Source organism: Balearica regulorum, chromosome 17, assembly GCF_011004875.1.
Source record: "Balearica regulorum gibbericeps isolate bBalReg1 chromosome 17, bBalReg1.pri, whole genome shotgun sequence".
NCBI lineage: Eukaryota > Metazoa > Chordata > Aves > Gruiformes > Gruidae > Balearica > Balearica regulorum.
The window spans coordinates 15,145,369-15,166,101 of record NC_046200.1 but is presented as its reverse complement, the minus strand read 5'-3'; the positions used below and the strand labels follow the sequence as shown (position 1 = coordinate 15,166,101).

Here is a 20,733-nt window from a genome sequence, read left to right as displayed (position 1 = left end):
CAAACTGAAACAACAACAGACTACTTTTGGGTAGGTCAGTCAGTCCCACAAATAAGCCTGTGAAAAATACTTCCCTCCCACCACAAGTATTCTCCTCTTCATATCCCACAATATTCTCTGTTGATCTTACTTTACAGGATGGGATTTCTGGGCTCTAGGCTCACCTGCCCAGAGGCTGATCTTCAGGGCTAGAGCCTGGAACGGGGTATGGGGCACAGGTGTCGTCAGCGGGCGTAGAGGGGGAAGAGCACGGCAGGTAAACAGCACTCCAGAGCATTAGATTACGCACATGGCACACTGGATACAGCACCTGAGAGGGGAGAACGCGCGAGGTTCAGAAAAGGTAAACTGCTCGCTCCCAGAACGTGGAGAAGCGTTCAAATCTGATTGTGGTAGTTGACTGACCGTTCAGGTTTGCAGCTGGGAGGCTTTGCTGGATCACTAGATAACTCTGAAAGCCAGGGAGCAGCTATGGCATTTTTAATCAGCTACACTTGGATATATAATTATCTTTTCTTTCAGAGACAGAGGCTGAGGCATAACAATGCCGGCTTTCAGCTCCTCATGAATGAATTACTGCAATGTGCTCTGTGTGAATCTACACCTTAATAATGCTTCTGAGCAATTTAAACTGCTGAAGAATTCAGTGGCCCATTGTTAGTGCAGAGATTTCCTTGTACTTTGTATTATACCCTGCCATACGAGAGCTGAACTAATAACCTCCTTCTACAGGCTCCAATTCATCAAAGCTAACCCTGTCTTTAATGGAAGCACTCATATGTTAAAAATTAAGTACGTGCAGAAATACTTTGCTGAAGAGGCAGTTTGCTCTTAAAAGGGATTCCTTGACTGTGGAATATGCTTTCTGTTTCGGTTTAAAACCACCTTGGGTCACTCCAATTCCATTCCTTTCCCAGGCAACTTCCTTGTGGAAAAGCAGGCGATGGCAGAGAACCAGTCAGGTGTCCCTGGCAGTGAGCAGAGGGAGGGCTTTGGGGTGGCTTGGTTTGGTGGATGCTGTTCTTGAATGACTACGGTTTTATAACAGATGTGGCTACATCAGAGAGGCACCTTTCAAAGACTGAAGCAAAACCACAACAAGATGCATACGAGAGGAAATTACTAAAACTCCCACATACAGACAAATTATCCTAATTAGCTCAGTACAGTACAGTGCGGTATTCACTGAGAAGAGAGGCCAAGTCACCAAGACTGCATCTATTCTGCGGGATATAGCACAGACGTTAAGGGCAGCCCAAGGACAGACCGGCTGTCTGTCCACAGCTTTAGGCTCCTCCTGGGCAAACCTGCTGTTATTTCCAGGGAAAACTTAGATGCATCCATAGCTTTAAAAGTCCTCACAAGCCATATTTATCTGCAATGTCTCATGCTCACAGCTATCGCAGCTGCTCTTATGATGACAACATCAGGCTGAAAAGTCTTGAAGGGCTCTCTCTGACGTTGGCTGTCGCAGTGACAAACGGGATCTGTGCGCAGTCTGAGTGCAGGCTGCACGTCTGGTGTCCAGGGGAGACAGACAGGCATAGAGGGCCAATCTGAATGTAAAATTCATCTTTTTGTAACAAATGTAGGCACAAATTTTTTCATACTAAGGTTTTAATTTTACTTTAAGGAAGAATTCAAAGCGACATCTATCATATGCAAAAACATTGTATAGTCCTTACAGTTAGGTTTATGATATTGGATACTTTTATAAACAAAAAGGCTTTAAATATTTATAAAAGTCTTTGCAGTCCTAATCATGATGACATTTGATGATTGACTGTTTGTTCACATGCCCACCATACCGCATCTCTCAAAGTTTTACGTGACCTTTTATCAAATACACAAAAAGGTGAGCCCGTTCCCAGAAGCTTCAGCAAGCTATTACTACAGAAGAGCCAAACTGAAAACATGAAACTATTAAGAGAAACAAAGACATACTAAATCTGAGTTACTTTCTCTGTTTAGATGCAAGATGAATATAGACACAGTGTCTAGGTTTGTACGCAATTTTAAGACACTCCTCTGACATAGTTTAGTTCTCTCGAAGGTCTATTTGTCAAACACTGAAATGTTTTCTGTTACAAAAATAAAGCAAAATATCTAGTTACAGAAAACACGTTTCCAGCATAGAGAAATTTTCGTGGTTGCATTTGACATTCCTCAAGTATCAGCAAACTTAATATAAGGCTTAAAACGTCAGAGTGAGCAGAGTGTTCAAAGGCAAGCATCGATAAGCAGAGTATGCTTTTCTGGAGATGCCTCTCTACGCTGTATTCACAACAACCGTTAAGCCGTTACGATGCCCTTTTGACACAAGCTTGGCTATGCTCTTAAGGTACACGTTTTTGAGAACACTGTACCTACAGGGACTCTCCCCCACGGTGGGGAATGGAGGATACATACAGATTCCGACTGGGAGGAGTAGAGCAGGTTTTTGAAGGCTTTGTTTGCTGCCCGCAGCAAAGACCAGACAGAACAGGTCCGTTCCTGAGTGTGTTTTTCTCCTCTCTCTTTCGCATTGTTGCACAGGAATGTACCAAAGAGGCAAGAGTAGGTGTGCTGCACCAATTTCACCTGCACAGATCAATACAAGTATTGTCATATGGCAGAAGATATCAGATTAACATGAGAATCAACATTCAAGGCTTAAGGAGGAACAAATCCTTCCTTTGCAGGGCAATACAGCCCCTTCCTAAAGGCTGATATACAAATACACCCAGCATTTTTTGCATACCTCCTTATAAACTAATTGCAAAAGAATTCAAGCATAGCAGAATCTTTTAAAATTTTAACTAAAATCAGGGGAAAATATAAAGACAACATATTTGTTCATAATCAAGCATAAAAGTCTTGCCAATTCAAACTCATAGCCCTGTAGGATAGGCAAGGAAGAGAATCACGCTACCTCTGTTACAAAACAGTAATGCAGCACAGAAATTCTGATCATTATTCAGTCCATGCAGCGGCCCCAGTCATAGCTTAATGTGAACTTAACTTTAAGCATATAAATGACTTCCATGGGATTATTCAGACATTTAAATGAAGACAAGTACTTCAATACTCTAATAAATTAGGTGGGTTACTCTAAAAAGGCCAGAATACGAAGGGTATGTTCACACAGCTCCCGTAGATTAGCAGTGTGCCGTGAAGGCAGTTATAACCTTCCGTATCTCATTTCACAACTGAGCTAAGCTGGGACCGTACATATACTCGGTTACATGGCTGAGCTGGCAAGCAGTAACTCAAGTCAACCACAATCACAGGAATGCGCTTTAAATCTCTTAGTGGATCAGACACTTCATAAAAACTTTTATTCTTCAGATTACGAGTCCTGCAGTCAGTGACTGCCGCTTTCCCACAGACCTGCTTTCCGGCCTTCAGAACTGATTTTGACCATCCTAGCCAAATTTCTAATAGGAGAGCTGTCCGCTTCAAAAGAAAATAAACACAGCTCAGATATCCTACACATTTTCAGCAGAAAAACTGAGTGGAAAGGTACAGGGCAGGTTGTTTTTAGAGGAGGAGTCTTCAACTCAAAACAAGATCAAAGCAGGGGGAAGTTTTATTGCCAGTAACTATGACTTTTTTCATGCTGTTTGGAAGTATTATACCAAAGTTATTTCAGCACCTCTTAGGTGAGACTATTAAATTTGTATAATTTATTTCTTCAAACTTTAAAAAAAGTCCTCAAGAGTCTTGCTTCAGCTTTAAGAGCGAACAGACCCGTGAAGTGTACAAGTATTTTTCTCTACTGTATCTGGGCAGTTTTCCCGTTTCCTTTATCAGGCTGCAGCGTATCACAGATAGATGGGAAAATCAGAAACCCGTCAGGGCTCTCTAGTATGTTAGTACTGGGTACTGGTTTAGAAGCAGTCTATAAAACAGCAATCTCTCAAGCCACAACTCACAAGGAATGCTTCGTTAAACTCGAAAGAGCAAGGGAACTGCCTCTGGAGCTGATGGACGCAGTCCAGCCACTGTAAAAACACTGGGCAGCGCTCATTTAGGTCATCCGAATTCTCACCATGGCCACAGCGATCTGCAAACTTGTGGCCAAAATCCAGCCACTCCGTCTCCACTAGCACCTGGAAACCCTGCAGAAATGAAAGTACAGATGAAAAGTTCTTATTTCTCTTTGCTTCCATTTTCCAAGACTGTCTGAGAGTCATGGGAATCACCTTATTGTGTCCTCACTCCCTCCCATTTCCCCTCAGCATTGCCTCTCATCACTTATCTTTACTGCTTTACCTAATGCCTCTGTGTTCTGAACTGCTGCTCGATTAAATTAGGACAGATATGAATTACCAAGCCTACATGATCAGGAAAGGGAATAAGGCAGGCTAAGTCCTCAGCAACAGGCAGGGAAGATCCCGAGATGAGCCCTATCTGGGCCAGGCAGGGGCGAGCAGGAACTTCATCGCTATCAAACCCGTCTGGATCACGGTGATCAGCGGTTGGACAGGAGAGGAAATTTTAAAGCTCTGCCTTGAAACTGATGGGCAGATCTCTGTCATAAGAGAAAGCAATTCATCCAGGAAGGGACACCCAGGCTCAGAGAGAGCGCTTGCCTGTGTGTATACCAACAAGGTTCATTAAAGGTCGAGTTGCATGACTTCTTATGCAAATGAAAAGGGCAAAGAACATTGCAGAACAGTGCCTAGCTGAGCACCTGAATGGAACGCCTCATCTTACAGGGCCTAAAACCCATCACAGGTTAGGAAGGTTTTGATTCTTAGTGAAAGAAAAATTGTAGAGCATGCTTATTAAGTCAATGGCTGTAATTAGAGGAAAAATAACAGCTGATAGCTGAAAAGCTTGAAATGTGACAATGCTGAAGACTCATTTTCCAAAACATTTCTGATCCTTGTATAGACAGCTAGAGTTTATGGTTTCCTCCGATGCGGTGGTGACAAGAAGGAAAGCAAAGGGTGTGTGCAGAAGAACTCTGCACTTGGGACAGGAATGACAGCACACTCAGGAGGGACCAGGAGGAGGTTCTGTGCCAAGGACAGAGCAGTGTGTTTTGACCAGACGGATGCCGACTCCTAGAACCTATGTGAAAAAGGATCTGAAAAGTTTCCACTATTTCATCCGAAAGGCATCACTGCAGTTTAAATTTCTGGTCCTCTTGTGTCTGAGGCTTTAAGCAGCAGTTTGTGGCACAGTGTTCAGAGACACACTTCTGTTCTAGACAACAAAGGCATCTTGCATGTGGGCTGGTAGATGGAATCCAGCCATCACATATTACACAATGCTGAAAAGTGATGGGGGAAAAAGATTCAGCCTGAAAAACCAAGAGAAATATAACTGACAGAGGACAACGAAAATGTGAAACTGGAGAAACACGCAATTGGGAAATCCAGACAGGAGAAAGGCTTTGTATCAATAGTTGGCTGAGAAACTGCAGTGGTGTAATGGAAACTGCAATATGGAGCATTCTGTACTACATATTCCTAAGCTAAATCTGGGGAAGCCTAGACCATGACTGTGCAGTTACAGCAAAGGGGAAAAATATAATCTGCTCTTAAATTACAGGCCATATTTATACCTATACGTAACTATATGTGCAGACTACTGTTGGTAAACTCCTGCTAGCTTTAGTGCCTTTTCTAGTGGAAAAAACTGAGATAATTTCTAGACAGACTTCCTCAGAGAAGGACCCAAACTTGGTAACTACCTCATGCGCTAACAGATGGTTTACAAACCTCTGTGGTCCTGTAATACGGATCTAGCAGCAGTTTGGCCAGCGCCACTATCTGGGGGGTTCGGTCCCAGCCGTCTGAGCAGTGCACCAAGACTGGTCGCTGGTCTCGGTCCACGGCATGAACCACAAGTAGGGCAGATTTCAGAAGCACAGATAAGTGCTGCAGCCATTTGGTACTTTCCAGAGCTGATAACCAACTAGAGGAAAACAAGGGAAGACAGTTGTTGCTCTTTTGAAATGCTTTCAGGTTTGGATCTTTGAATTTATCAAGTCAATGATCCTATTTTAATAAGCTGTGAACGTCATTCTTCAATATTTTTCATTTACGTCTCGTTAACACTCTCTCAGATTTGTAAGAAACAAAGCCATGCAGGACACGTGAGAAACAGCCAGTCTCTGGTACGTGCTTTGCTGCATACAGCTCGCAAGAAGCTTAAATGACATTTTCCCAGAGAAGGCACAACACGTCACCAGCAATGGTCACCACCAGCAGTGGTCCACCCACCACTGCTGGGTAACCATTATGTTCAGCAGCCGCTGCCGTCTCCCTTCCTCTGAGCTGAGGATTCAGTTACTCCGCAGTCCCAGTATCACTGGTGTATCTTGGGACTCTGCCATATGCTCCTGACAACTCTGTGCTTCCTGAAAGGGTGGGACCTGACGTGCCTTTGAAATCGCGCGTCTCTCAACTATCCCCAGGCTTTACAAGGTGTGCTGCAGGTGTCTTAATCTCTACCCTATGAAGATCTCCATGGGCAGTTTAGTAAGGGTGGCTGTTCCGGATCTACTTTGAAACCAGGAAGGACTCTTAGCAGCAAATTCAAAACAGGGAAGCGGTAGGGGAAACAGGGCTGGTGTGACTACAGAGACATAGTGAAGACCCAACCTCAGAAGCTGCTGAGATGATGGGCTGTTAGGGGCTGGTTATCCCATAGCATTAGCGGGCTATGAAATATGTCTCCTAAAATGACACCGTAAATGTGTGAAGTACATGGAACACCACCAGAATTTTCTGAAGGAGAGCCAAGCTGTAAAGATTAAAGATCCAGGAAGAGCGAGTAAGTCTAAGTGCTAGCACTTAGAAGCTCACCTGAACGTAATAACATTCTAGTATCAATACTCAAGGCTACATCATAATCCCAGATCTCATTTTCTAGGTTCACTTCAATGATAATAAGCCAATTACTTCCTTTAGCTCAAATTCCGTGGAAATAAAAAAATATAGCTTAGCGTTATTGCACAGGAAAGTCACCAAGGGAAAACCCACTGAATTTCAGTTTACTAATCAGCAGCAAAAGAATGCAGTCACAGAAACACATAAACAGAGGCAATGAACACCAAACATCCACTTACTTTCCTGGATCTGGCATTTGTGTGCAGAGCAAACGCAGCGACTGAAAGCTCTTCCGGATAGAATGAATGTTTGCCATCCCCATGAACACCACTTCACAGTTTGGATAATACTCTGTAGGGAAATATCAAGAGGGAAGAAACTAAAAACTACACTAAGTTTAATTTCTAAAAAAAGCTTTTTCATGAAAACAAACCACTGTTGCTGCGCAGCAGATGAAATAATCTGTTTACAAATATTCGGTAAGAAGAAACTAGTACTTGGCATTCAGTAGGTATTCCAGACATTACAACACAGCAGAGCAAAACAGGAAAGAGTTAGCAAAGTGTTTGTGTATTTATTTTCAATGTTTCACTTCACATTTCAAAAAGCGGAGTACAAACCTATGGGAATAGTGATATTGCTGTGCTCGAGGTTATAGAACATCTTAAAAAAGACAGAGAAACACCCTAAGAGGCTGCAAAGCATAAACAATATTTGACTGATAATTTATGGATGTGCTTAAAATTGGTAAATAACGTCTATTTTTATACAAGCTATAGATTCCTTTTCCTAACCACTCAAAAGGCTGAAAGGTTACTTCATTTACTGCTTTATTCTGAGGAACAAACATCACACACGAGAAATACTCGTAGCTCACAATGACATGAGAGCTAGCGTGACCTTTTCTATGAGAGAAAAAAACTAATCAGGATTGAGTATATGGGATATTGAAAGAAAATGCAGTAGTCTCTTAAAGGAGCATGTTTGATATCATTTGATTTCTTAGAATTTGTTGGACTGATAAATAGCTGGCCCAAACAAGAACATCCTGGTAGTGATGGACTATGCAACTCCAGTCAGAAGCAACAGACAGTATCAGACAATTTAAGCATTTTTTGGTCTTTTTACTGCATTACGTTATATATAAAACAAAGCACAACATAAATGAGATTTTTTTTTCAGACAGAATGAAGTAAACTTGGCCATACCTGGAGGAAACTTATCAGCAAAAAGGAAGCACTTAATGCAGGTCAAATTTATTGAAGGTGGCAAGTTGTTTGGAAATTTTTCTACAAAGAATTCAAGAACCAATATATAGGAAGAAAATTAAACTTCCTCTATACTCTGCTTTCTGTTTTGAAATTTTACTCTCTGATGTTATTTAGTAGTTTTGAGGTGCTAAATGGGAAATTCATTTTTCTTACTGGTGGCTACATATCAAAGTGCAGCTATTGCAGCAAAGGCCAAAGTAAGAATATATGGTCAAAATAGCTTTTGTTAGCTCATCTATAGTTTTTCTGTCTGCTATTTTTTTTCTAGACTCTCCACCCATGGAATTTTAACAGGCTGCATTCATGTTCAACAGCAACCATAAAATAATATCTTGTTTATAGTATCAACAATTTACAAGTGTCAGAGAACACAGGAAGTGATAATTGCAAATTATTACAAATGCAAGACTGATGATTTCAGTTGCTTTGGGTTATGATAGAAGTGCTGAAAAATGTTTCAGCTTTAGAAAAATTGCTGAAAAGTTGTCTTCTGCACAACCATTCTAGAACATTATTAACCTCTACAGTTAGTGGATTTTTACAAGTTTGTTTAGGTTTTTTTAGACAGTAGCACACTGGACACTTTTGTCTCGCTCTGGTTTGTCTGTTTGACTCAGCTAATCAGCATATTCCACACAGTTCAGCATTTACAGAACACTGTTACCAGCTGGTTTTACGCTCTGAGAAACAGACTTAACAGCTAAACCTGTCCTTTTGAAGGGCTGTGTGATAGCTGCAATGATCCGGAACTTTCATGTACATCAATAGCACTTGCATCCACGTAGTCTGTTAAATATGCAGTATGGAAGTATCTCGGTGTAATTACATTGGAGCAAATACTTTTGATTAACTGAATAGAAAACAGAGAAGAAACACTGCGTACCTGGGCACTCACAGCCTCCACCTTTGGCTCTGTTTGCCACAGCTGCTGCGTAAGATCGCGCATCTAAGATCAAAAGCTTCTGAGGCTGTATTGCCAAACTCTCCGCTCCTGAAGCATTAGAGATTGAAGAATCTGGGGAAGAGGATTGAATCTGTTACAGTACATGTAAGAGATTAAGCTTTTATATAAAAGCTCTGCCCTTTACAGAAAGAAAACAGTGACAAACTTACCAAATTCCACATCAGAGAGGTCCCCTCCATTGGAGAAATCTCTGGAACAATTTCCATTCATTAATTTGTTACTGTTGGACCTCGAATCTGAGGCACAGGCTTTGGCTACAGACTGGACAAGGTGTTCATCGTCTGCATTCCTCCAGCCCCACCAACTGACCTCGGGCTGTCCACAGCGGGAAATAACTGCTCCGTTGCTCTGGTGCCTGAAAAAGAAAAGAATAAAAAGAACAGCCATGCATAACTTGAAGAATCAGGATGAAAAAACACAGGAGAGGATGAAAAAATGAAATGGTGCACTCCAGCAGTTTCATTCCTGTTGGGGACCTCTCTGCCGTTCAGCAGTTATCCTCAACCTGTGATTCAGCAGCAATGTATTCCACGTGCTTCCCTTCAAAATGCTGACTGTAGCCATACAGTCGCTGAAAGGTAAAAGCCAAAGCTGAGGTCAGTAAGAGAAAAAAAACATTTTCTTGCTCAATATTGTTGCCTGTTGGCCAGTGAAAGCTGGGGAACATTTTGGAACAGCAGACAAGGCATTGAAGAGGTGGATAGCTGGGTCTACTGCTGTTAATACCAGAGTAAATAGGAAAGTTCAACTGAACTCATGCTATTTTTAGAGCTAGAAGACAGGAGTAAAACCACAGATTCACTTTTTGATGATATTTTTAAAAATCAAAACACACCAGTAATTAAATCTGAAGAACATTACAATTCTGGTAGGAAACACTGGCAGAATTTGGCACGCCTTCTGATGTTGTCATCTAACAGTAACCCAAAACCTTACTCCTGTACGCAGATGGTATCCATTTCTAGGTACCACCCGTGAATGACAGGAGGCAGCTCTTCAGCACTGCAGAACCGTACCTAGAACCAGCAGTGTATGGTAGGAATTGTTTCACTAGCCAAAACGAAGAGAACCTTGCGGATCTCAGGATGCCAAACATCCACTCGCTCTGAAGTTCGGTGTTAGTGTCTGCTGGAAAGGAGCAGCTCTGCCATCCATCCCCTTTTCGGCTGCTTCTCCATCCCTCTTCCTGACCCTCTCGGGGAAGTGTTTCATCTCCTGCCTCTCAAACACCATCGTATCCAGCAGAAAAGCACCAAGAAGCTGATGAAATGCAACAGTAGCTCTTATGTGTAAGCACCAGTGTGGTGCCGGGCTGGTAAATAAAGTCCATAAGCAAGTAAATTTTGCTACAGACACCTAAGTAGCACTGAAAAAGGAAGTGTCGTTTATTAACAGAATATTTTTCTATTAAAATGTGATATAAACTGCAAGCACTCTATATACTGATAAAACTTCAGAGGACTGGCAAATGGAGGACAGAGATGAGTCTATTAAAAAAATGTCAGGGATAACTAGGAGAATGACCTAACTTGAACATAGCTATCTTCTGGGCAGTGACATTAAAAAAAAAAAAAACCAGATTTTTTTTTTCTCAAATGTTTGAAGAGTTAGTATTTTCTTGAATTTGACCTAGTTCCTTGTACTACACAAAGAATAGATTTGAAATAATTAAAACTTATCCAACCATTGCAAACATACTCTGAAAAAGATTTAAAAACTCTCCCCTACAATCTATTATAAAAAGAGCACTGAAACATATTATGACTGTAATTTCCCTTACTGCCTCCATGCAGGCACATCCCACTGCTGCCAACTGAAATGTCATTCCCCAGTCACTGAAGTGTTTACATCTGGCATTAACAACCTTCTCCTTGACCTTCACTAGCGGTGCCCCGAATTCAGAGGCCCTCAGCCAGGGCAGGAAAGGAAGCCCAGCCGTCGGCATGCAGAGCTGCAGGTGGAGCAGCCAAAGCAGAGGAGAGATGCAACTTCTCTCTGGTCACACAGCCAGTCAACAATGCTGAGGAACAGGACACCTAGAAAAGTTTACTCCCTGCCTCCTGTCCCATCTGAAAAATCCTACCACTTATCTACACATTGCTCTTCTCTCTTGTATACATCCCTTAAAGCACAGGTGCCTCTAGGCAAGGCTGTTCTTGCTCAGGAGTCCCACCAGAACCCCATATTTATAAATTACACACATGCCAGTTACAGTTCCTAAGTGTTATGATGCAGCAAAGGATTTTAGAGTCTTCCTGCAAACAAACAGAATCCCAGACTGGTTGGGGTTGGGAGGGACCTCTGGAGATCACCTAGCCCAACCCCCTGCCAAAGCAGGATCACCCAGAGCAGGTGGCACAGGATGGTGTCCAGGCGGGTTTGGAATCTCTCCAGAGAAGGAGACTCCACAACCTCTCTGGGCAGCCTGTCCCAGGGCTCCGTCACCCGCAGAGGGAAGAAGTTTTTCCTCGTGTTGAGATGGAACTTCCCGTGTTCCAGTTTGTGCCCGTTGCCCCTTGTCCTGTCACTGGGCACCACTGAGCAGAGTCTGGCCCCATCCTCTAGACACCCGCCCTTTAGATATTGATAAGCCTTGATCAGATCCTCTCTCAGTCTTCTCCAGACTAACCAGCCCCAGCTCTCTCAGCCTTTCCTCATCCAAGAGATGCTCCAGTCCCCTCATCATCTTTGTGAGGTCTCGGCTGGGGTCTCGGCTTCATGTCAACTGAGAGTCGTTTAATTCCCTCAAATACGGCAACTGCGCAGAACGGCGAGGGTTAGCTGAATCTTTAAGCAAATTTAAACAGTTGAAGAAAGCCCACCCAAACCTATAGATTTTAACTTTTTCCCCTCTCACCACTCTAACAAATGTTTACAGAGGTGTGACAAAGTGGTTTATAATTTGTTGTCCAAGGTGTCAAGCCCACGGCAGGCACTGAGCAGCCCCACCTCTGCAGAGCGACCGCGGGGCACAGCAGCCGGCCACAGCAGCTGCCTCATGCTGCTCGTTCAAAAGCAACCCTGATGGGGTTAAGGCTCCCTGTTGCAAAAAAACTTATAGGTTATGATACGGTATTTTAAGTATTTTTCATAGCTCTTTTGTAATTGTTTTGCATAAAACTCCTCCTCAGAGGAAGCAACTGACACACTGCATTAGTCGAACCCAAGAAAAAGCAATCTGAACATCACAGCACTTAGACCAGGTGCTGGCTGCAAAGGAAAATGTATTTCTGCCTTCCAGAAACAGCTCTATTGACATCAAATTAGTTCAGCAAAAAATACGTGCCAATCACTTGAAAGGCCACCTAGTTCCCTGCTACGCTCGCACAAATGACAAAAGAAAATAAACCATCATTATACATGTAAGAAATCTATTTTCAACACTCTGATAAGCTCATTTATTTTTCCATATGTTCTCCCAGATTTCATTACTACCTGCCTGCAGAGTCATTTTCATAGGTTCATAAACAGTTATACTTTCATCTCCAGGTTCTTGCCTCCCATTTATTCCACAAATAATAAAAAATCATTAGGCCAAAAGTTGAGTTCATTGATAGCTGTGAAGCCCTGACACTCCTAAGCCTGCACAAATATGCAACGTTCAGATGTACCAGCAGAAATCAGCAAAGAATTCTATTTACGGTAATGTTGGAGGTCTGAGCAATCACACTCATTCCAACCAGACTGCCCAGGGGAACAAAAAATAGCAAATAGTTTAAGTGTGATTCTGAGGTCCCTAGAGATAGAGAGCTGGGGATAAGACAGTGTCAGTCAGATCTCAGTAACCAAAAAAAAGATGAAAAAAAATCAAAGCAAACCCTCCACTGCAAATTTACTAACCCTGTAGAGACAAAGCAACATGCAGCCTCCCTACAGAAACTAAATAGTAAATCACCATTAGATAACTATAAAGCCCTTTATAAAGCACTGTATAACTGTATGATGTATGGGACACCTCTGCATATGCTTCATCTTCCTGGTGTTCAATCAGCCGTTTGAGCACAACAATAAATCCACCAAGTCCTTGTAACTAGAGAGAGGACTAATGAAGGTTTGAATAGCTCCTTCCATAGCTTTACTTAACTACTAGCACTTGCAACTGGAAAAAAAAAAAAAATCATTGCTACAATTCACGAATACGATTCAGCAAGTACAGTACACAGCAATTTTCTGTTTGCCTTGGCTTCCTGTGTGGGCAGAAATGCTGCCTGCATGGATAATCACCTCCAGCAGCAGGTGAGACAAAAAGACACCTTCGACGCAGCTAATTTCACAGCTAATTTATAGAATGTATCAAGTCCTCTCATCTATCCACAAAGTCCAAGAAGGCTTCTCCCTACCATTGATTTTCTGGGACCAAAAAAAAGAGACGCTACAAAAACCGTGTTATAAACCAGATTTTTCTACATAAATACGTGCTGAGATTTTCAAAAATTATAAACACAGAGAAAAACTGCAGAACCTGAGTGTGAGATTTGTCTACAAAGCAGTTAATAAAATAGAAGTGCCACTCCTGACAGCCCAATCTGAACCGAGTATTTTTGAATAGTTTGCCTCTGAATTCAGCCCACTCTGCTTTTTGGCCTGTGCATACTGTCATAGCTCTTGAGTGCTTTACAAGAACAGACAAGGAGGGTTTTGTAGCCAAGTCTCTCTGGTCTCTCTCTGTCCTGGTGTTCAGAAAAGTATGAGACGAGTTATTGGACAAGTTTTAAAATTATATCATTTTTAGGTCTTTTTTCCCCGAGGTAAAGCAAAAAAATAGGTATTTTTAAAAATGTGATCAATAATTAAACTAATAGTCCCAAAATCATCCTCAACAGATAAAAAATGCTGAATGAGCTTTCGTCCCTTACTCCTCCAAAAGTAAGGAAAAAAGCTATTTGCATGGTAACCTATATAGAGAGAAAACTATACATGGATTTCCAATCACACGCAACATCAAACACTAGCGGGTGTGAGTTCTATTAGAGCACAGAATGATGAACTGCATGTCTTGAAAAAATCTATTACTAAATGTCAAGATAAGGAAAAAAAGAAATCAAAAAAGAAAACCTTTTCTCTCACTGATTTTAAGATTACAAATGAAAAACTATGTGGTAATTTAACATACATGGTCTCATCAGAACTGCAGAAAATTGAATGCCAAGGATTAAACAATTTCAGTCTATGAGGTCTTTGGAACATATAAATCACCTTAAGTCTTAAAAATTTGCCATATGCTGGAAAGCAATTTTTGCCCCTCGCAGAGCTGAACAGAGGATGGAGCAATTCTTCAACATTCAGAAGGAGACTATGCTAAACCCTTTATTATTTGGAAGAAAACAGAGAAAAGATAGGAGGATTTAAAGATATTGGTCTGCTGCCACAAGCTAATTTGTTCTCTTTTCATGGAATAAGAACTCTTAAGCTAGATAAATAATGTTTTGTGGCCTACTCTTTACTCTTGTACACTTGCTCCTCCGACTCAGGCCATATGAATTTGTCAGCTTTATGGCTCTCTAAATTTAGCTTGCCACTCAGAGAACAGCTTTTCCTTTCTATTCAGAAGGAATGGGTGGCTGGGCAGACTTAATGGAATTATCAGTATTCATTATCTTTTTAATCCCTTTGTCATCTAATTTTTTAAAGAGATTTTAAACATTTATGGGAGGATAACTACACCAGGAAAGTGGCCAAGGTATTAAATGACAGCTTCCAGAATATTTGGAAAAAAAAAAAAAAGATGCTGAAATATATTTCGACCTAAAGAAGCTGCCAAAAACCAGTATCTCAGAAAGGCAATTTTGTTATGAAGAGTTGCTGGACTCAAGGAATAGACTGTCTTATTAAAACTTATCTAAAATATGTAGCTAGGGCTAACATGTACATTCTTTTGTAATTTGAGTTTTATACATCCCTTAAATAATTTTGAGATTTGTCCTTGTTTATACTGCACTCTGAGTATTAGCCAGATGAGAATTAGAGAAAAACCAAATGAGTACCTAGCCAGCGATGCCATTTATCAGTTCTTCAGCTGCACTGATGTCTTCATCTCACATTTTTTCATTTTCATATTAAAAAAATAAAATCAATCTTAACTGAGGTGATTGCCCTAGGAACAACTTGCAGGAGATGCAAATACTGAGTGCTCCCACTTTATGTGTTGGGAATTAAAAGATCCAAACCATCATTCCCCCTCGGAGTAAATGTGTAGTAAATCTGCCTTACCTCATTTATGGCTTGACAAGGGCCAATACTGTCTCACACATTCTTGCAATTTTGAATAAGTATAAAACAAGACATATATAAAAATAGCAAATGTAGAGACCCCAGGCGATCAGCCCTAACAGGTCATTCTTCCCTGTCAGTTAAATACAGGTCTGAATGTTTTCCTACGCAAGGGGTCCCCTCTCATCCTCGTTTGAGAGCTAAACCCTTAGGGTGCTTCCTGTTTTCTTCCAGGGTCCTCTTCTCCTTGTCATCCACATTAAACCACTTCTGGGATCCTTCTGGAGCGGAACACAGGACCTCAGCCCAGAGTCCCAGGGCAGATCAGCTTGGGTACCGCTCCACTCCTTGCTGCCTCCTCCCAGCCTAGTTCTCCAGCTCGACACTAGCAGGTCCCAGGCCTTCAAGCAGCATCCTTCCACATCCTGTTATACACGCAGAACTAGAGCAAGATGCCAGCCAGACCTCTCTTTACTTGGAATAAATTATAAAAATAGTTTGCAAATACCTTAACCAGTTTTGTTAAAGTCTGTCAGGCTCCGTGAGGGCACATTTGGGGCCCAGAGGAGCCTGAACACCTTTCATTACAAGTCACAATTCCCAGTTACGACTTCTTTCAGCTTTTATTTGCTAGAAGACCCCATTTACAGCCTGGTGAAAGCTGTTTCACTGCGAGAGCCTCACCTGTACACAACGGCAGGGATACGTTTCCAGGACCGAAAGCTTGCCACACTCTCTAGCTCTTTATCCGTGATCCAGGCAGGCACTATGATTTCCTGGGGGTAACTACCACAGAGCCTGTGAGAAAGGTGGTGCAAAGGGTTGAACAGAGCAGTTACACACTTCCCAGACAACACACACAAATAAGCACTATAAGCAACCTGACAGCTGTTCATCTCAAACTGCAATTTTAATAATTCCTGTTTCATTGTATGTTAATAAACTCCTTTGCATATACAAAAAGCACTGTGAACATCGAGGTGCATAAATGTGTTTCAGAATTAGAAGATCCAAGCTGGTGTTTTCACAGGAAATTTGCATATAGGTGATTTTTAATCCCAGCTGCTGAAATAAATTGGACCACAGAAAACAAATTCCACATCTCTCCAGGCTAAAGAATAAGCCACATGTGGAAAATGTACCTTAGCTCACCAGCTGTTGCTCAAGGCAGGAATCTGAGTGTACTGGTTTATGTTTGACAGGCTAACTGGGACCTTCTATTAGCTGCACCTCCTACTCCACAATTTAACTACTAAAGCCATGACTGCCAATGAGAACAGTGCAAGCAGTCAGGGGACCACAATATATTGCTGAATCATAAACTAGTTCATCCCTTCTCCATCCCCTTAAAGAGATGCATTTACTGCACAAGGACAGAGACGAACATGTGTCTAAGACTGCTCTATTCAGAAAAATGTATCAATCACCCTGAAAAAATGCCCATTTCTCAAGTGCTGGCCACAAAAAGGAAAGGAGTAGTTTGTGCCATTCTGCTTCCGTATGACATATGAAGTTTTTTTCATTTTTGTTTAGTATTAAATACATAAGGGATAGCTAGTTTTTCTTCCCTAGATTTTTAGAGCCCAAGACAGAGATTATTCCTGCAGTGACACCAGCTAGCAACTGTAAGGCATTATCCGGCAAAGACAGAGCAACGACACACATTTCATCACTAAGTGTTCCTGCTGGTTTTGCTCTGAATTGGATTAGGGATCAGCCAGTACACTCTGTCCTACCAACCCAGGACGGAGGAACACCTTTCCCTGCTCCAGCAGCAAGAGAGGAGGACATTTGTCTCTACTTTCAGGACCAGAGAAAGTGTTTTGTCGTATTTTCAGGGTCTCCAAGCTTAACTCTTCCAAACCAACTTTTTTTTTTTCTTTTATAAATACAAGTCTTTGTCATAAGTTAGAGAATAAGACACAATAAAAAAATGCTTTTTACAAGTTCAAACTCTATTCTTTGCTCACTTAAGGCTGCCCTTTCTTCCATTAGAATGCTTATTCTCTAAGTCCTTCAGCAAGCACATCAAAATCTGGTATTTCTAAGTCTACAAAAATTGTAGCAGCTAATAAAATATTAAATACTACTTTAAAAGCAGATTTTTTCTATAGAACAACAAAAAATCATAATTCTAATTGTCCCTTATTAGGAACTGTAGAACTTGGAAAAAGTTCCAGTAATCTGCTGTAACAGAATTGGTGTTTTGAGATGCCATTTGGCTGTGAATCAGCAGCCCACATAACTTACTTGTACTTCTCATTGATGTTGGAAATCCTCCAGGCATTGTTCATATCAAAACCCATCCGCTCTACTTCATTTTTAAACCTTGAAGTTACATGTTCTCCTGGGTATCAAAAGCAGAGAGAGAAAATAAATGTGAAATATGAAGTAAGACTCCTACCTTTCAAAATAGTTAGAGAAAAACCCCGCTGCACTCATATTTATTAAAAACTGAGAAGAGAACCATCCACATTTCACATGCCTATTTTGAAAGAATCCATACTGGGAGAACCACAGCTTGTACCGATGGCTCTCCCTGGTCAACCTCTCCAGAAATGCCAAGCCCATGAAGGACATTTTCTCTGAAGTGACGAGCTTCTGTAAATTCATATAAGAAACAATAACACTGCAGACAGGAACCAAGCACATCAGCAAAAGCAATTTAGATCTGTCAGGAAAACGCTAGTAGTTTTTCTTCTTCCAAATGTCAGAAGAATTTTTTATCAATGAGAAGAATGTGAAGCTCTGGTCTGAGATGTGAAGGGGTAATATATGGGATGCAATCTGGAAATTGGGCAATCTCCATTTAGTATGCAATTTCAGCAGCAGACTTCCTGTACGACTGTAGGCAAGCCCTGTCATTTAACCTGCCTCTCAGTTTTCCATCTGTAAAGTGGAAGTTATTACTCCATGAGTCATGTGGAGATATGAAGTTAAAATGCATAAATGATTGTTTGACACAAATAGCAGTCACAAGATGCTCACAAATTCCTGTATTAATGTATTAAAGGAACTGGAATGAGCTCCATTTATTTCCTACACACTTTTTTAGAAGTATCAAAATACAATTGAAAAATACAGAATGGCAACAAAGAGCAATTATTCTGATAGACAGAAAATCTAGAGAATTAGAAGGTATTCAATCAAAATGTACAAGAGAATAACATATAAAATTTCCAGGTTCACAGAGCTAAGAAGTGTGATAAATTTCATGAACATGTGAGCACCACTCAATAAAATGGTTCTGAAAGTCTGTCCATTGCTCGTCTCTTTAAATTACTGTATCATTAAATCATGAGGCAGAGTACCACCCAACAGGAGGAAAAAATCTGTTGAAAAATTAATGCTTTAAGTATTACAGCTTTCCATTTTATATTTCAGAATACCCTCAAAGTCTTTAAATACCTGAGATATATGTAGATATTTATCTCAAAGATGTAAATGTACATGTCTGAAAATTTTATGTGATGTTACAGAACAATTAAATATAGAGAATTAGGTAAATTAAGAATAAAGATAGCAGCCTAACTATAGGAATTTAACTGTGAAAGAAAAGCTACAGTGCTATTCTTTCCCACAGGTCAGATCAGACACTGAAAATGGTACTTCGCAAATTGAGACATGCTTTACAATACAGACAATATGCAAAAGATCTGCATAATGACGTTATTTGATTTAAGTTTCTGGAAAGGTAAAATGTGAGAATGACACTGTGCAAATGGAGAATATCCACTCCTCAAGGCAGATGGCAGTAAAACCTATGGAGCTGCCGACCGTCATCACTTATTCCCTTTACAGCATGCCACTGGTACAACAGTACCATAAAAAAGAAATAGTTCTGCCTTTTCTGCAGAAGGCTCGTCTCAGCATCGCACACGCACCGCAGTTCTGCTTTACCTTCCCTATCGCCAGATCAATTAGGCTGGAGTTTGCCAACGACTTCCCGCTCCTCACATGAACTCTGCATAAGCTTGAATTTATTATCTTCCAGCCACTGACTCAAACAGATCAGCTGCTTCAGTCCCTGGTTTACAAAAGCTGGATGGCTCCGCAGAGATGGCAGCTCTGGGAGGAGCCCTTTCATCCTTTGTCAAGGGCAGAGGTGACACAGGGACAACACAATCCAGCCAGACAACCACCTCTGTCGTGTTCTTCCTTAGCAAGAATTTTTTAAAAAAAAAACCCTCAACATTTTATAGAAATAGCAGCATGCTCTTGCAGCACTGAGGACAGACTTCATTATCAGCTGCGGTGAGGAACAGTCATTCGAAGTTGTGATACGTGCTTAAGGATTTTTCTGGATAGCAAGTGAGAACACTGGAAATATCCCCAATCATCACTGCTGCACACTACTAGTGGGTTTTAAGATAAACACATAAAACTACATGAAAATGAAATATTCTGTTTGATTTCTCCCTCTAATTTTTCAGCTACTGTTCACATCATGAAATCATAGGTTTTCCTCTGAGAAATAAAACCCTAGCCTTAGCACTTGATCCATCCCCCCTGGACTGTTGGTATTTTAAGAGGCATTTTGAGCCAAGACAGGTAATATTTTCAAAGCATCCCAATCAAATCTCAAAATCAGAGCAAAAGCAAGCTATATGTTTTGTGGACTTGGGCCTTTTGACTATAAAAGCTGATCCTGTGAGCCACAGTTCAAATCTCCTATTACACATACATTGATAACAATTTCCCGCCCCCCCGGAAGTTAACAATTAGATTTTGAAGCAATTTCCTATTTTTGTCCATATCTACCAAATATTGGGGTAAAAAAATGAATTACAGTATATTTGGATTGACTTCTTCAATTACATTCCCATAGATTTATTTAAACTATAATTCAGTTTTTAAAAGGAGACTATCTACCACTAGAAACAAGCAAGCTACAGGGAAGAAAAAGTTACTACATTAAAGAAAATTATTTGATTGACCGATCTACATGAAAAAAATATGATTGCTAAAAGTTAATAAAAAGGTAAATGCTGCTTCTTATCCCAACCTAGGGTTAGGTTGAAACTCATCTGTTTCAGCAAGGAAAAGGACTACAAGGAGACTTAGGAAGCCATGTACACGTCTGCTGCCTTCTGAATTTAGTTAGGAGAGAAAGACCTGAGTTTAACAAAAATCAGAGGATTTTTTTGCCTTTTTTCAGTAACTGCTAATGTAAAGGGTGCAAAGTGCAGGAACAGGAACCAGAACCAAGGAGCACCTCCCTCTTGTTGACTGCTCTTCCCCGGGCTCCATGGAGATTAGTCTTTGCTCAATCCCAGACCAGGTTCAGTAGTAAGGACTGAATCCCACTAACATTCCTCTCCCTTAACAAAACCATGACAACTGACACACTTCTCAGATACATGAATTGTGAGCAGAGAGCCTCAGACCTGAGGCAGCCTGGAACTCAGATCTCCCATATTCAAACAAGTGCTATAACCACCAGCACCACCATTTTGGCTTTTAT

The 20,733-nt window shown here is 41.1% G+C and overlaps 1 protein-coding gene across 17 annotated transcripts in view; it reads right to left on the bottom strand.

The window, feature by feature from the left end:
* Positions 1 to 20,733, bottom strand: part of MTMR3 (myotubularin related protein 3) — an 85,639-nt gene that overhangs the window by 12,285 nt on the left and 52,621 nt on the right. For 16 of the 17 annotated variants that reach the window (XM_075769289.1, XM_075769286.1, XM_075769280.1 and 13 more), the window contains 9 exons: positions 17,520 to 17,616; positions 15,954 to 16,067; positions 9,209 to 9,414; positions 8,979 to 9,110; positions 7,064 to 7,175; positions 5,712 to 5,907; positions 3,915 to 4,100; positions 2,410 to 2,580; positions 165 to 310 (listed from right to left, as the gene is read on the bottom strand). In XM_075769289.1, coding sequence (XP_075625404.1) covers positions 165 to 310; positions 2,410 to 2,580; positions 3,915 to 4,100; positions 5,712 to 5,907; positions 7,064 to 7,175; positions 8,979 to 9,110; positions 9,209 to 9,414; positions 15,954 to 16,067; positions 17,520 to 17,616 — 1,360 coding nt within the window. Of the gene's footprint in view, positions 1 to 164; positions 311 to 2,409; positions 2,581 to 3,914; positions 4,101 to 5,711; positions 5,908 to 7,063; positions 7,176 to 8,978; positions 9,111 to 9,208; positions 9,415 to 15,953; positions 16,068 to 17,519; positions 17,617 to 17,906; positions 18,042 to 20,733 lie in introns of those variants that run through there. The other variant, XM_075769293.1, reaches the window with a different exon arrangement.